A 15,387-nucleotide genomic window follows, 5' to 3' on the forward strand; every position below is an offset into this window, starting at 1 on the left:
GCTTTAGCAGCAGCAAATAATTGGCATCTACATCAAGTAGATGTCAATAATACTTTTTTTAATGGATACATTAATGAAGATATTTATATGAATCCTCCAGATGGTTATAAATCATTAGAAAAAGGAAAAGTTTGTAAACTTGTTAAGAGTCTTTATGGCTTGAAACAAGCTTCAAGATAATGGAATTTGGAATGTACAAATCGATTAATTGAATTTGGTTTCAAACAATCTCAAAATGATCATTGTCTTTTTATCATGCATATTGTTAAAGGAATTATTGTCTTATTGATGTATGTAGATGATATATTAATATGTGGAAATGATTTAAATGATATTGAGAATGTTAAGACTTTCATTGATAATAAATTTTCAATTAAAGATCTTAAAAAAGCCAAATTTTTTCTTGGCTTTGAGATTGTTAGAACTGATAGAAGATTATTTGTGAATCAAAGGAAATATGTTCTTGATATTTTAAAGGAAACAGGATTGTGATATAGCTTAAAGTAGATTCAACTGATAACCTAGTTATAAGTGAGGGATATCTTGATTTAAGTGAAGAATAGAATATAATAGAGGTGAGAATGAGATTCACAAATATTAGGTGAGTAAGAAATTAACGATAAGGAAGAAGAAAATAGGAGAGAGAAAATAGAGAGAGAAATAACCTTAGAAGGTTTCTGTAAAAATATCGGGGTACCCCTTGCAGATTATGATCTCCTCTTTATATACCCATCCTCTGCCATAATTAACTTCCCGCTAATTCCATATATTTTGCTAATACCTTATTAATACTTATTTATTTTCTTAGAAATAATTATTTATTAAGTATTCCATATTCTGGCTAACTGCCTTATTTATAATTATTTATTTTGCATAATTAAAAATAGAACTGCTGACATGGGTTACGTCTACTCGTCAGCTTATTTTAGGGTTAGGAAACCTAACCCTAACAATCCCTTGTAACATTAGCCTCCCCTTCAATGTTTGTTCGACCACGAACAACACAATTAAAATGAGAAGCTGATTTATTGCCAACCAATCCGAGTTCTGGGAATTCTGATTCCAACCAAGAGTCATCCTCCCATGTAGCATCATCATCCGTTGAATTAGACCAACGAACTAAATATTGACCAATGCTGTGTCCATCTTTCCAAACAACTTTTTCATCCAAAATAGCAATAGGAACCGCTGTTGACTGAGTTTGTAGGGATGGAACATGTGGCATAGCCACTGCATTTCCTACTTTCTTTTTAAGTTGCGACACATGAATCACATTATACATCTTAGCTGTAGCAGGAATATCCAATTTGTAAGCCACTTGTCCCACTCGCTCTATAATTCGGAAAGGTCCATAGAACTTTGGGCTAAGTTTATGAGTCTTCCCTCTAATTGACGTATGTCGATAAGGCTGTAGTTTAACGAACACTCAATCATCCACTGCCAAAACACAGTCCACTCGTTTCTTGTCTACTTGCTGCTTCATTCGATGTTGGGCTCTGTGAAGATGAAATCGCAACAATTTAAGAGCTTCCTCTCTGGCTGATAAACTTCTATCCACTGCTTCTACTCTGGAATCGTCGGCCAAGTAAGGATAGTGAACCGGAGGTGGCTGACCATAGACAATCTCATATGGTGATGATAGTGCAGCCGAATGAAAATTTGTATTGTACCACCATTCGGCTAAAGGCAGCCATTTAGCCCATGTTTGCGGTTTTTGACCAGCCATACATCGCAGATATGTCTCCACACTTCTATTTACCACTTCTGTCTGACCATCGGTGAGGATGATACGTTGTTGACATCGCTTGGGTAATTCCCTGTAATTTGCATAATTCCTTCCAAAACGTACTAACGAATATCTTATCTCTATCGCTGACGATAGTGAGTGGCATACCATGTAACTTGAATATATGATCCAGAAAGACCTGAGCAACACTACTTGCTGAATAGGGGTGTCCCATACTAATGAAATGTGCCATCTTTGAAAGCCGATCAACTACGACTAAAATAACTGTATGCCCTTGTGATTTTGGTAATCCTTCTATAAAATCCATAGATATGTCACTCCAAATAGAATTAGGAATCGCCAATGGTTGCAGTAAACCCTTCGTTCCTTGATTTTTCCCATTTTTGTTGCTGACACTCCAGACAATTCCTAAGAAACTCCCTTACATCGCGCTCCATACCACGCCAATAACATGCTTGTCTTAGTTTCTGATATGTCACCATCACACCTGAATGACCTCCCACTGATGAGTTATGCATTGTAGATATTATGTATGATTTGAGTTCCTTATCAGCGCCCACCACGATACCTCCATCTTTTCTCAACTGCCCATTGATAAACGAAAAACTCTTAATACCTTGAGGATCGGATTGTAACTTATTAACAATTTGCTTCAGATTCATGTCTTCATCCCATGTCTTAGCTATTTTCTTTAATAATACCGATGAGAATTCAGATAACGCTAGACAAGTTCCCTCTGAATTGATTCTAGATAGTGCATCAGCAGCTACATTCTCCTTGCCTTTCTTGTATTGCACCGAAAACTCAAACCCCAACAGCTTGTATAGCCATTTCTCTTGACTAGGGTGTTTAATCTTTTGCTCCAACAGGTGTTTCAATGCTTCATGATCCGTTTTTATGATGAATGGTTTGAATTGTAAATAACTTCTCCATTTCTTGATAGCATGTAATACAGCTAACATTTCTCGTTCATAAGCAGATAAGGCTTGTAGTTTCGGACCGAGTCCTTTACTGATATATGCCACAGGGTGTCCTTGCTGCATCAAGATCGCCCCCATACCATTGTTACTTGCATCAGTTTCAACCACAAAGCTTTCCTCGAAATTAGGTAATTTTAGTACTGGTAGATTCATCATGGCCTTTTTGAGTTCCTCAAATGCCACATCGGCTTCTTCATTCCAAACTAATTTTCCCCTTTTCAATAAGGATGTTAGTGGCCGAGCTATAGACCCATAATTCTTAACAAACCTCCTGTAGTATCCTGTCAAGCCCAAAAATCCTCTAAGTTGTTTTAAGGAATCTGGAGTCGGCCATATTTTAATAGCTGATATCTTCGACATATCTACAGCAACTCCCTGCTGTGAAATAACATGTCCAAGGTAATCTACTTCCAAACAAGCAAAGACACACTTGGAATGTTTCAAAACTAAATGATGTTGTTTCAGTAACTCGAATACCAATCGCAACTGTTTTAAGTGATCTTCCCATGTTCGACTATAGATCAAAATATCGTAAAAAAAAACTAGTACGAATTTCCTCAAATAAGTCTTAAAAACCTCATTCATCATTCGTTGAAACGTGGAAGGTGCATTTGTCAAACCAAAAGGCATCACTACAAATTCGTAATGACTCTCATGTGTCTTGAATGCAGTTTTATAAATGTCTTCCTCCTTCATTTTGACTTGATGATAACCAGATCTTAAATCTAGTTTAGAATAAATGCAACTACCATATAACTCATCAATTAGTTCTTCTATTAACGGAATTAGAAATTTGTCTTTAATAGTTACCTCATTTAAACGTCGGTAGTCGATGCATAATCTCCAGCTTTTATCCTTCTTTTTTACCAGCACAACGGGTGAAGAAAATGGACTATAACTTTTGCGTATCACTCCTGATTTAAGCATCTCTTCTATCATGCCTTCCATTTCATCCTTTTGAAGAGCAGGATATCGGTATGGCCTTAAGCTAACGGTTCCTGCTCCTCCTTTGAGATTAATTCGATGATCATAATTGCGAGTAGGTGGAAGTGTTGTAGGTTCTCTGAATAATTCTTCAAACTCTATTAACAGTTTCTCCAATTTTTGTTCCTTGTCAGCCTCTGGTGAAGATATTATTACGGAATATAATTCCGATTCACACTCTTCTGATTCCCCAATACTCAGCATAGCCACATTAGCGCCCTTTCGGATAACCTTCCCTAATGTTCTGCCTTCTATCATGGAAACCAAATTGGATGTATCCCCGTGTAGCTTCCGCAGTTCACCATTAAATGAAAATTCCATTATCAGATTCTTGAAGTCCCACTGAATTCCACCAAGTGTCACCAACCATTCTATTCCGAGTATAATGTCATACTTGAGAATGGACAATACTCGTGCATCGACATTGAAATTTATTCCCTGAGCTGACCATTGTAATCCAAGACATTTGGTAGTACTTACCAATTGATGACCGCTTGCTACTGTGACCATTAGTTTAACCGCCGGAGACGTTACAAATTTTGTATTCCTGATCACTCGTGGGTTAATAAAATTATGCGTACTTCCCGAGTCTATCAGAATATATACGTTGTTTCGTCCTACCGTTCCTTGCACCTTCATGGTATCAAATGTATTTGATCCTTCAATTGTCATTGCAGCGCCATCTTCTAATTCGTCCACGGTTTCAACCAATTTTTCTTCCTGATTCTCTTCCTCGAATAGTTCATTTATCATCGCAATGGCACCCGCCCTGCATCTATGACCATACTCCCATTTCTCTTCACAATAGAAGCACTGGTTGTTTTTCTTTTTCTCGTCATACGCTTTCTGATCTAAATTGACTTTTCTTGGAATAGTATTTGTTGCTCTATTGTACTGGCCAGTACTATTAGAACTGCTCGCAGGGTTTGTCGATGTTCTATTATACGGTCCATTATTATTTCCTCGATTCAGGAAAGATGTAGCCTTCGGAGTTGGCAGTAATGGACCTCCCTTGTTTGCTAAATAGCCTCGCCGCACTAACGAATCAAAAACAGCATCTTGTAATTTCTGATTAGTTCGTTCTTGAAGTTTAGCCATTCCCATCGCTTCAGTTAAGGACTGAGGTTTCTGTATCCTGATTGGATTGGCTATTTTTTCTTTGAGTCCATTTAAATATCCCTTAATGGAGTACTCTTCAGTAAGATGTGGCAGTTTATATGTAATATCGAGATATTTCTTACCGAAATCCTTAACAGTTGTCGTCTGCTTCAAGTCCTTCCATTCGTCTGGTGGATCATCCAATTCGCTTGGACCGAATTCCTTCAAAACTAACTACTTCAGTTCGTTCCATGTCATAGCTCGCCCTGGAAGTCGGTGTTGTAAATATGAGTTGAACCAGCAACGCGCTCGACCGGTCAGATGAGCACATGCATAATCCATCTTTGATTCTTCTGATGTTCGGTCTATTTGAAAAAACATCTCGACTCCGTAAATCCAGTCATCCACCTCTTCGCCGTTAAACCTTGGAAAATCAATCTTTGACAGCCTAGTTGGAGGTTGATACATTTCCTCGTTATGAACTTCCCGATGTCTGACATCTTCGCCTCGTCTACGATCACGATGATTATCACCTCGGAGATTTTGACCTTCATCTGATGGTACTTGATTATTCCCAATTGTACTTAGTCGGTTGATTGCATCGCTCATTGAAGCCATCATAGCTTCCATCCTTTCGAATCGGGCCTCTTGAGCCAACATTCGTTCGTCTTGCGCTTGATTGCGGTTGCGGATTTCATTCAACTCCCCGTCGATACGCGTTTCCACCATATTGCCAAGAACTTGCTCTGATACCAATGATATAGCTTAAAGTAGATTCAACTGATAACCTAGTTATAAGTGAGGGATATCTTGATTTAAGTGAAGAATAGAATATAATAGAGGTGAGAATGAGATTCACAAATATTAGGTGAGTAAGAAATTAACGATAAGAAAGAAGAAGATAGGAGATAGAAAATAGAGAGAGAAATAACCTTAGAAGGTTTCTGTAAAAATGTCGGGGTACCCCTTGCAGATTATGATCTCCTCTTTATATACCCATCCTCTGCCATAATTAACTTCCCGCTAATTCCATATATTTTGCTAATACCTTATTAATACTTATTTATTTCCTTAGAAATAATTATTTATTAAGTATTACATATTCTGGCTAACTGCCTTATTTATAATTATTTATTTTGCATAATTAAAAATAGAACTGCTGACATGGGTTACGTCTACCCGTCAGCTTATTTTAGGGTTAGGAAACCTAACCCTAACAATCCCTTGTAACAGATTGTTGTGTTCTAAACCAGAAAAGACTCTTATGATTAAAGGTCTTAAACTTCAAGAAAAAGGGTATGAATTGTTGAAAGATCCTGAGAAATATAGACGGTTAGTTGGACGTCTTATATATCTGAATTTTACTAGACCTGATTTGGCATATAGTGTACAGCAACTCAGTCAATTCATGAATGAGCCAAATATTGTTCATTGGCAGGCAGCTCTTAGAGTGGTTCGATACTTAAAAGGTTCACCATCGTTAGGCCTGTTTTATTCTTTCAATAATAACTTGTGTTTGGAAGCTTTTTCAGATGCAGATTGGGGAAATTGTGATGTAAGCAGAAGGTCTCTTACAGGATTCTGCATCAAACTAGGGGATTCACTCATTTCCTGAAAAACCAAAAAGCAAGCGATTGTTTCGAGATCAAGTGTTGAAGCGGAATATAGAAGTCTTGGTTCCACGGTATGTGAACTGCTATGGATTTCATATATCCTAAATGATCTCCAACAAACTGTCCCTTTGCCGATTAACTTGTGGTGTGATAATATGTCTGCTATACACATCACTGAAAATCCAATCTTCCATGAAAGAACAAAGCATTTGGAGATTGATTGTCATATTGTTCGAGATAAATTCAAAGATGGTTTCCTTATTCCTAAGCATGTCTACACACAAGACCAAGCTGCTGATTTTTTCACCAAAGCCTTAGATTCTAATCGTTTTCAAGCTTTATTGTCCAAGATGAACCTTAGAGATGTTCATCTTGAGGGAAGTGTATTAAAATAAATATAAATTATGTTCACATAGGAATACCTATGTTTTGATTGAGTCTGTACACATGGGAATGTCCATGTAAGAATTGTAATAAGTTATATTAGATAACTTGTTGATTAGGGTATAATAGTTTTAATTATAAAGTTATTTTTATTTGTGTTATTATGTCAATAGTTTAAGGACTATTTTTGTAAGAGGTATATTGTATCAATTAATAAGATCGGGAGATGGCCCCGTAGAATCCATTACGTTTTTCATTTCTTGTTCTCATATTCAAAAGCATTACACAATCTTCTCTCTACTTGATAAATGGAATTACAGATGTAGCCATTGGAGCATTAATTTTTTTATTATTATTTCTTCACGATGAATGGAATCAACTGAATCCAAAATTAAAGGCTTTGGGGGAAGAGAGATACAAAAGTGGTGTTCCTATTCCTAGCTAGCTTAGCTAGGATGGGTACCAAAATTAACCAATTATTATATAGCTATAGAGTATAGACCTTTCAATGGTTCTATTATTTATCTATCATAAATAGAGGGAACCTAACAAGTTAAAGAAAATAAACCAATGTGTTATATTTGTGACATAATATTCAATATTTATTGAGATAAGTTAGGTTTGGCAGATTCATAGATGTATTCAAGATGAACTAATTCATTTCAAAAGATTGAGACTTTTTTTTAGTTGAGGTCTAGACATGATAAGATATCTATATGAAAAATATTTAATTTTATAAGGGGATGACATAACTAGTTTTTAGGCTCATTAAAGGTATTACATTTACATTAATTAGTGTTGCAATTTTTGTGACCTTTTTTTTGCTAGGATAACTTCTCAAAGAAAAAATGATAAATTGATCTGATTACAGGAAAACATATCATAAAATATAAGTTTATAAATTGATCCTTTACAATAAATAATTCTAAAACTCAACAATATAACTATTTAATTAAATATGAATATAAACTATTACAATAAATAAATATCATACTTTATTCAAACTTTAGCTGCAAAATATATATTTATATGTATGAGTTTATTCAGTATGTGTTTGTGTGGATTGATCAGAATGTTTAGCCCAGAAAGCTCTAATCATAGGCTTAAACTTCTCAATAGCCTTAATAATCCCAAAGAACATAAGCCTATAAACTAACACCATTCCCAATAGAATTCCAAGATCCACCCACTTGGAATACCCCATTTGCACTTGCCAAAAACTCTTCAAGATCTCCTCTCCACTTATCGTCGCTCCTCCCCCAGCCATCTCATTGGGAAAGACAAGTCCTTCGAACTCATTCTTGAAGAACCCTTGGTCCGCGTACTTATGAAACGCAATGTAGTACATCGGGTACCTCCAAAAGGGCTTAGGAAGGTCGTTTGGGAGCCTAAAAAATCCACCGTTTAACATCATCACTCCTTGAATGCCTGCTCCGGTTATAATCCCCATTAGGAAATTGGGGACCAGACTTGCTACAATCATCATCAGGCTCTCGACCAAAAGCATGCATGTAAAGAGGACTAGCGAAAAGTAAACGAAATGATCGAATCCCCTTTGAAGACCTACAAGGTAGTAGGCTAGGGCTCCCAGGATCACGGAGATGAGGAACAAGCATGGTATTGATGAGAATGTATTTCCAATTACATACGCTCCCCCATTTTGTCTTTCTCTAGTGAAAATCTGATTTTCCAATAAAAATAAATTAACTTTTTTTATCACAATATTGCATATTTTAAAAAAATAGTCCATTTAATGTTCATACCAACTCATTTCATACAATTGGCAATTCTTTATTTCCTTATTAAGGTCAAATTAGGTTAAGTAAGAATATGATAGATACCTTCATGTCCTCCACAAAAGAGGGAAACCCACCAATGGCCATGAATGTCAAGAATGCTGCCACAAAAAAGAGCATTGCTCCTCTTGCCTAATGTTGTAATTAAACAACAAATATGGTAAGTCATAATAAATTATTAAAATAACAAGAAAGATTGAATCTTTTTCATTACCCACCTGAATCGAACCATAGGTTTTTCCAATTTCAAAGAAAATAGTGCCAACGCACAAACACAAAGCTATATAAACTGCAAGTCGAAGCCAATAATAACCCAAATCACGATACATATTGACAAAAGATCTTCGTGTTAGGACTTGGCATTGTGTTACAAAACTTGCTTGACCACCCTTCTTCTCCAATAATGCTCCATTATTCTACATACATAAAAGAAAACAGATTAATTAGTTGACTAATGTGTCACAAATTGCTTCTATTTACAAGCAAATGGTACCAAATTTCCACATTTCACATTGATTAGTTATGGTGTACCAATCAATACAAATATTAAACATTTCTTTAATAATTACCTGTTGAGAAATTTCTGCTACTCTCCTTTCAACTCGTCGGCAACCTTCTGAAGAATTATATGACTTAACGAGTATGTTGATGGCTTCTATTGCCTTCATAGTTGACTTGCCACCAATTCCATGTTCTATGTCCTAATTAATTAATTAGAATAAATATATATAGTCATTAATTAAACTAATTATTCATTAATCAACATAAATTTATTAATAAAGAAAAAACATTCTTACCGTATCAAAGTCTTTATTGATGGTTCTTAGATAATGATCTGAAGGATTCCTCATGGGTGGGCATGGAAAACCATTTAGAGCAAAGAACTGTAAAATAAATAAAAATAAAATGGTTAGAATTTAGGGTTTAGAGTTAATTTTTCGTAACATATTATTTGTTTTGTCTCAAAATTACCTCGCCTGCAGCCGAGGCAGATCCAAAATATACTGTCTTTCCCGAGGATAGAAGACACAAATTGTGGAAGAGTTCGAACACTTCACTACTCGGTTGATGGATGGATGCGATCACGGTTCTCCTATTATGCTGAGCCAACTTAACGATACTATTCATGACATGGTACGATGCCGCACTATCGAGCCCACTCGTGGGCTCATCGAGGAACAAAAGTTGAGGACGAGTCAAGATCTCAATACATATGCTAACCCTTCTCCTTTGCCCTCCACTTAACCCTTTCGAACTCCATCCCCCGATCCTCGTATTCCTCACACCTTGCAAACCCATCTCTCTTATGGTTGTTTCGGCTCTTTCCTTCTTCTCAGCTATGGACATTGAGTCCGGGAGTTGGAGTTGAGCTGAGTATTGAACTGTTTCTTTAACCGTTAATGTAGTCATGAGTGTGTCATCTTGTGTCACATAAGCCTGTTTGTAAATTTTTTATTTAACGTGAGTGATAAGTGTTTAATAAAATATATCATATCATATGTATGTAAGTATACATACCGAGGTTCCAAAAGCAAGGGCTCTTTTTTGACCATTGACGAGGATCTCTCCGGTTTGTCTTGTGTTGGAATCCAATCTTCCTATATTAATTAATCACAAAGATTTTGTTGACCGTAAAAATTATTACAAATTATGTTTTCTAATATGTTTTTGTTTTATTACCATGTATGTTTTTAAGTTTGTGGTTGTGCCCATTTTCACTATAAAAAGAGAAAATAAAAATAAAAAAATTCGTGTAAGTTTGGTAATTATTTTTAAAGGTAAAATATATATACTATATATATATAAAAAAAAAAATTAAGGCTAATGGGGCCTAAGTGGAATAATAGGTAAAGGACAAAACAAAAGAAGTTGAATTCCTTAATTTAATTTCTAGATCTAAGACTATCCAGCAGGTATCAAAATTTTCATTTAATACCCTGTAATATCAACTTAATACTTATTTTAACACCTACTTTTTAGTATATCTTACAATAAAGTGTTATTCAAGGTATCAAAATTATTTTTTTACTTTCTCTCACTTCCACATCATTTATACATAATTTCATTTTTTTTAACCACAAACAATATTATTCATCACTTGGTAAATCAAACATACAAATATTATTTAAAACGAAGAAGAAAACAAACACTCTAAACATTGGTAATTTGTTAAGTAATGTTTTAAACATTAGGTTGTATATTTGGGTTTTGAACTTGATTTGGGAAGTAATTTGGAAAGAAGTTGTAGTTTTGTGAAGGATCCATGAAAGAGTTTGAAGATTTCAAAAGAAATGTGATACAAACAAGGATGATAATATGGTGGAAAATTTCAGAATTTTTTTGGTGTCCAAATGACACAAACAAGTCTCTATTTATAGATCTCAAAAAATAAAAATAATGATATATATATTTTTTTTTGAACAATTATTATGCAAAAGTGTATTTAAAAAAGAAAACAAAAACAAAAAAGTAACTACCAACGCTGCCACTTGACACGCTGTGATTGAGCCACATCAAATTTGGTCTATCAAAATTTGATACCCATATTTTAACACTTAATTTTGATACTCTGCTGCACCATTTGATATTATTTAAACACTCATTTGATACCTTATTTCACACCCAGTTGTGGGTGGTCTAAAAAAAGTCAATTAATTCGTATCAATTTCACCTCATATTCCACTTAACTTAATGACTCAATTTTATTTTCTTCCCTTTTCAACAACTATCATAATAATTTAATAAATAAATCATATTTAAAAATATTAAAATTCAATATAATTAATAATAAACATTTCAAATGCTAAATTTATTAATGTTTTTCTTAAACTAAATTAAATTTAAAATTAGTATTGTATGTTAGAGAAGACTCTTTCCTAACACCTCACCCTCAACTTATACACTACTCTTTATTTATTAAAAAAAACGTTTCACATGAGAATATATATATATTAAGTTCACCCAAACTCCAAATAATGAATCCTTGTGTTGTGTTAACATAGAAAATTAGATTATTTGAAAATAGTTAACTAACTAACTTTTAAAATGAAAAATGGAGAAAAGAAATTGAAATATATATATATTTACCTGCTAAGGCATCTAGGAGAGTTGACTTTCCACAGCCGGACGGTCCCATGATAGCCAAGACCTCCCCTGGCTCGACATATCCGGTGACTCCATGAAGAATCGGGAGTCGGCCGCCGCCACCACCACCACCGCCACCGCCGTTATTTTGATGAGGCACCGTTACCAACAAGTCGGTCCAAGTCAAGAAAATGCCATCGGCGGCGGTGCCGTTATTAATAATATTATTGGTATCGCGGTTGAAAGTGACGACATATATGTCTTGAGAGGTTGGGAATGGAATACTAATCGTTTCCATTTCCAAAGAAGCCTTGATTTCTTGATCGATCCTATGAGATTTTAACGTCGACGTTGGTAAAGATGGGGGGTTTGTTCCGGCACTGAAAGGAAATGTCATTTTGGTTGGTAAATCGATATTATGATCTAATTCGGCAGAGGTAACGCTCTCTGTTTCGGGATCTTTGAGTAGTTTTCTTGTCGGACTTGGACTTGGTGTCCATCTTGGAACATAAACCGGAGTAGGAGGAGGAGGAAGGTTCATGTCAGAATTAGATCTTCTAGAGAGATTTTATCAGAAAGATCGAGAGAGATTTTATTGAAGAAGCTATGAAAGGTCGACGATGAGTATTTATAACAAAGAAAAGAAAAGAAAAAAGAAAAGAAAAGAAAGAAAAGAAAAGAAAGCCGGCTGTTAATATAAAAAAATTGTTAAAAAAATATTACCATAAAAATATTATAGTATTTTTAATTTTATTTTTAACTGTTTTAAATTTATGGGCGGGTCAAACCCATAATTCGACCCAAGTATCCCTTTATTCTCACATATATATATCTAATAACCACAACTCTCGACCCGACAATCTGAACACTTTAAAAATTAAGCATCATATATATATATATATTAGTTGGTTAAAAAGTTATTATTAAAATGTCACGCGTTTATTAAATTTAGTGTTAAATTTAAAATATAAAAATGTTATTAACCTAGTTGGTTAAAAAGTTTTACTTGTTATGTTAAGTTGTAAGTTCAAACCATATTTATAATTTTTAAATTTTATTTTTAACCGTTTTATATTTATGAGCGGGTCAATCTACCATCTGACCCAAGTATCAATTTACTCTCACATATATATCCAAATTAATCACAGCTCTCGACCCGGAAATTTAAACATTTTAAAAATTAAGCATCATTACATATATAGATTAGTTAGTTAAAAAGTTGAACTTTTATCGTTAAAATGTCCCGCGTTCATCAAATTTGGTGTTGAATTTATTGTATGAAGTGTTATTAGTCTAGTTGGTTAAAAGGTTGTATTTGCTTTTGTTGGTTGCAAGTTCAAACCATACTTATAGTTTTTTTAATTTTATTTTTAACCGTTTTAAATTTATGAGCGGATCAACCCACACTCCCACCCAATTATCCATTTACTCTCACATATATATCCAGATTAATCACAACTCTCGACCCGTTAATCCGGACATTTTAAAAATTAAGCATCATTATATATATATATATATATTTGAATTTCTTTTTCTTATTAATTTCTCATTTTCATTTAACTAATTAAATTAGTTTAACTCAAACATTATTACTAAATAAATACTGATGATAGTTGGGCATTGAGTATGCTGATGATAGTTGGGCATTGAGTATACTGGCTGCTAAAATCATAATTACTTTGGTAGGGTTATGTTGTTGAATACATATATGTGGTGCAAAGAGCTAGAAAATTAAAAAAAAAAATGGGAAGATACACGTATTTATTTTGAATTTTTTAAAATAATTTTAAATTAATTAAAAATTATTTCATATATCACATTATGAACTCAATTTATTTTATTATTATATATTAATACTTTAAATATTTTTTATTAAAATATTTCTAATTATCTCAAAGTTAGTTCAATCCAAATTTTTTTATTAAAATATTTCTTATCTCAATATTAATTTAATCCAATTTTTTTATAAATAATTCCTATAAATTATTTAAAGAGTAATGATATATACACCACATTCGTATAGCATCTACCTCGTAAAAAAAATATAAGAGAGAGAAAAATATTTTCTCTTTTTTCCAAATGAGGTAGGTGTTATATGAAGGTATTGTATAAGGGTGCTGTATATATTATTACTCTTATTTAAAAACCTATTACAAAGCTAGTGGTTATAACCCATAGAATTATTTTATCCATAATAAACCCACAAACCATCAGGTAGGGATACTCATTCCGGTCCTGGGAGAGGTGGCGATCATTTTCAAGAACCAAAAAGACTGTGAGGGAAGCCCTATGAGTCACTGAAACGACGACAGGAGGGCCCAGGGCCAGCCCTGGGGTAAGGCAACCAATGCACTTGCATAGGGCTCCCTATTTTTATAGGCCCCCATTTTTTTATATTTAATAATATTATATTATTAATATTATTTTTTCCTCTTTTTTCTCCTTTAATATTAAATATATTATAAAAATAACTTTTATATCTTCTTTTTACTATCGTATTATAATATATTAATTATTTATATTTTATTTTATTAATTAAAATTAAAAAAAAAAATTACTATTTTAGGGCCCCAAAATTTAAATTTGCATAGGGCCCCCAAAATCTGAGGGCCGGCCCTGGGAGGGCCCTTGATCTATCAATAGAGGGAGCAAAAAGGGGCTTTGCTCCCCTTTACAATATGAAGAAAGAGATAAGGGTCGAAGTTTAGATCGCTCACACTAATTCTACCTATAGAAAGGATCATGAAAGAGGCGATCAAAATTGTACTCGAATCCATTTACGATCCCGAGTTTCCAGACACATCGTACTGTAGATCGGGTCGAGGCTGCCACTCGGCCCTAAGACGTACTGTAACATGAGTGATAATAATGATTTTTAATAAATAAAGAGTTTGATTCTTACTTAAGAATACCTTAAATTGAAGTGAAGTGACATTAATAAAATTATTATTTAAACTTTTCTAAGTTTGATATTTATAAGGTAAAAAATATTAATATTTAGGATTTCAAACACCTGTATCTTATTTATCCTTTTTATTTCTAAATCAAGAATCTAAATTGAGAAGTCGTAGTATTCTAACACCAAACTAATTAACAAAGTTTGTTTAACAAAGTAAAAAGTTAATACACGAAATACTTAACTAAATTTAAGATATAAATATAATTTGTTGAAAAATAAACATATATTTTATAGAAATACTTTCTATTGATATATTAGACTTCTAATTTGGGGGTAAAGATGTTTATTATTTTAAGTGTACCTAGTTGGAAATAAATCGAATAAAGCACCAACGATTGTAGTTGCATTATGTATATAACTCGTTATTACGACGTTTCCTGATATTCGTTCGGGATAGTCGATGAATTCGATTAAAAAACTAATATTCTTTTTTATATGTGTCGGTGGAGTTTTTATTTTAATTGTTCTAGTGTTATATTAATTTGGAGTAATGATAGAGAACGCGAATTTGGGCCGCGAAAATCCGCGAAAATAGAATATTCTCTCTCCTTTTATTAATTAATTTATAACTCTATCTCTAATAACTAATTTATCCCTATTCTCCGATTAATTATTTCACTCATTTCTTAAATATTTATTATCTCTCATTTAACTTTAACTGGTAAAATAAAACATAATGTTGTATTTATTAATTAATTTTTTGCTAAACCCTAAATTCTAAGTCATAAACCATAAACTCTAA

The 15,387-nt window shown here is 33.6% G+C and overlaps 3 protein-coding genes across 3 annotated transcripts; 1 reads left to right on the forward strand and 2 right to left on the reverse strand.

Moving 5' to 3' along the window:
* Positions 1–2,076: 2,076 nt before the first annotated feature.
* On the reverse strand, positions 2,077–5,538 carry LOC124929014. The gene is made up of 2 exons (XM_047469267.1): positions 5,143–5,538; positions 2,077–5,031 (listed from the first exon to the last, which is right to left on the reverse strand). The coding sequence occupies exons 1-2, from the start codon at positions 5,536–5,538 to the stop codon at positions 2,077–2,079; spliced, it is 3,351 nt and encodes a 1,116-aa protein (XP_047325223.1).
* A 535-nt stretch (positions 5,539–6,073) lies between these two features.
* On the forward strand, positions 6,074–6,424 carry LOC124929015 (uncharacterized mitochondrial protein AtMg00240-like). The gene has a single exon (XM_047469268.1). The coding sequence runs from the start codon at positions 6,074–6,076 to the stop codon at positions 6,422–6,424; it is 351 nt and encodes a 116-aa protein (XP_047325224.1).
* A 1,358-nt stretch (positions 6,425–7,782) lies between these two features.
* LOC124931588 (ABC transporter G family member 1-like) lies at positions 7,783–12,146 on the reverse strand. The gene is made up of 8 exons (XM_047472092.1): positions 11,690–12,146; positions 10,121–10,200; positions 9,575–10,039; positions 9,400–9,486; positions 9,172–9,303; positions 8,821–9,018; positions 8,648–8,734; positions 7,783–8,487 (listed from the first exon to the last, which is right to left on the reverse strand). Exons 1-8 carry the CDS (start codon positions 12,081–12,083, stop codon positions 7,846–7,848), a joined length of 2,085 nt encoding a protein of 694 aa, XP_047328048.1. The 5' UTR covers positions 12,084–12,146; the 3' UTR covers positions 7,783–7,845.
* Between the last annotated feature and the right edge of the window lie 3,241 nt (positions 12,147–15,387).

Source organism: Impatiens glandulifera, chromosome 3 (assembly GCF_907164915.1).
Source record: "Impatiens glandulifera chromosome 3, dImpGla2.1, whole genome shotgun sequence".
Taxonomy (NCBI): Eukaryota; Viridiplantae; Streptophyta; class Magnoliopsida; order Ericales; family Balsaminaceae; genus Impatiens; species Impatiens glandulifera.

Coding starts and splice junctions, on each gene's coding strand:
- LOC124929014 (XM_047469267.1), bottom strand. CDS start 5,538: ATGGTGGAAACGCGTATCGACGGGGAGTTGAATGAAATCCGCAACCGC. Junction 5,032..5,142: donor AAGAATCAAAGATGGATTAT/GCATGTGCTCAT, acceptor TTAGTTTTGAAG/GAATTCGGTCCAAGCGAATT.
- LOC124929015 (XM_047469268.1), top strand. CDS start 6,074: ATGATTAAAGGTCTTAAACTTCAAGAAAAAGGGTATGAATTGTTGAAA.
- LOC124931588 (XM_047472092.1), bottom strand. CDS start 12,083: ATGACATTTCCTTTCAGTGCCGGAACAAACCCCCCATCTTTACCAACG. Junction 10,201..11,689: donor TCTCCTAGATGCCTTAGCAG/GTAAATATATAT, acceptor TAATTAATATAG/GAAGATTGGATTCCAACACA. Junction 9,304..9,399: donor TCAATAAAGACTTTGATACG/GTAAGAATGTTT, acceptor TTAATTAATTAG/GACATAGAACATGGAATTGG.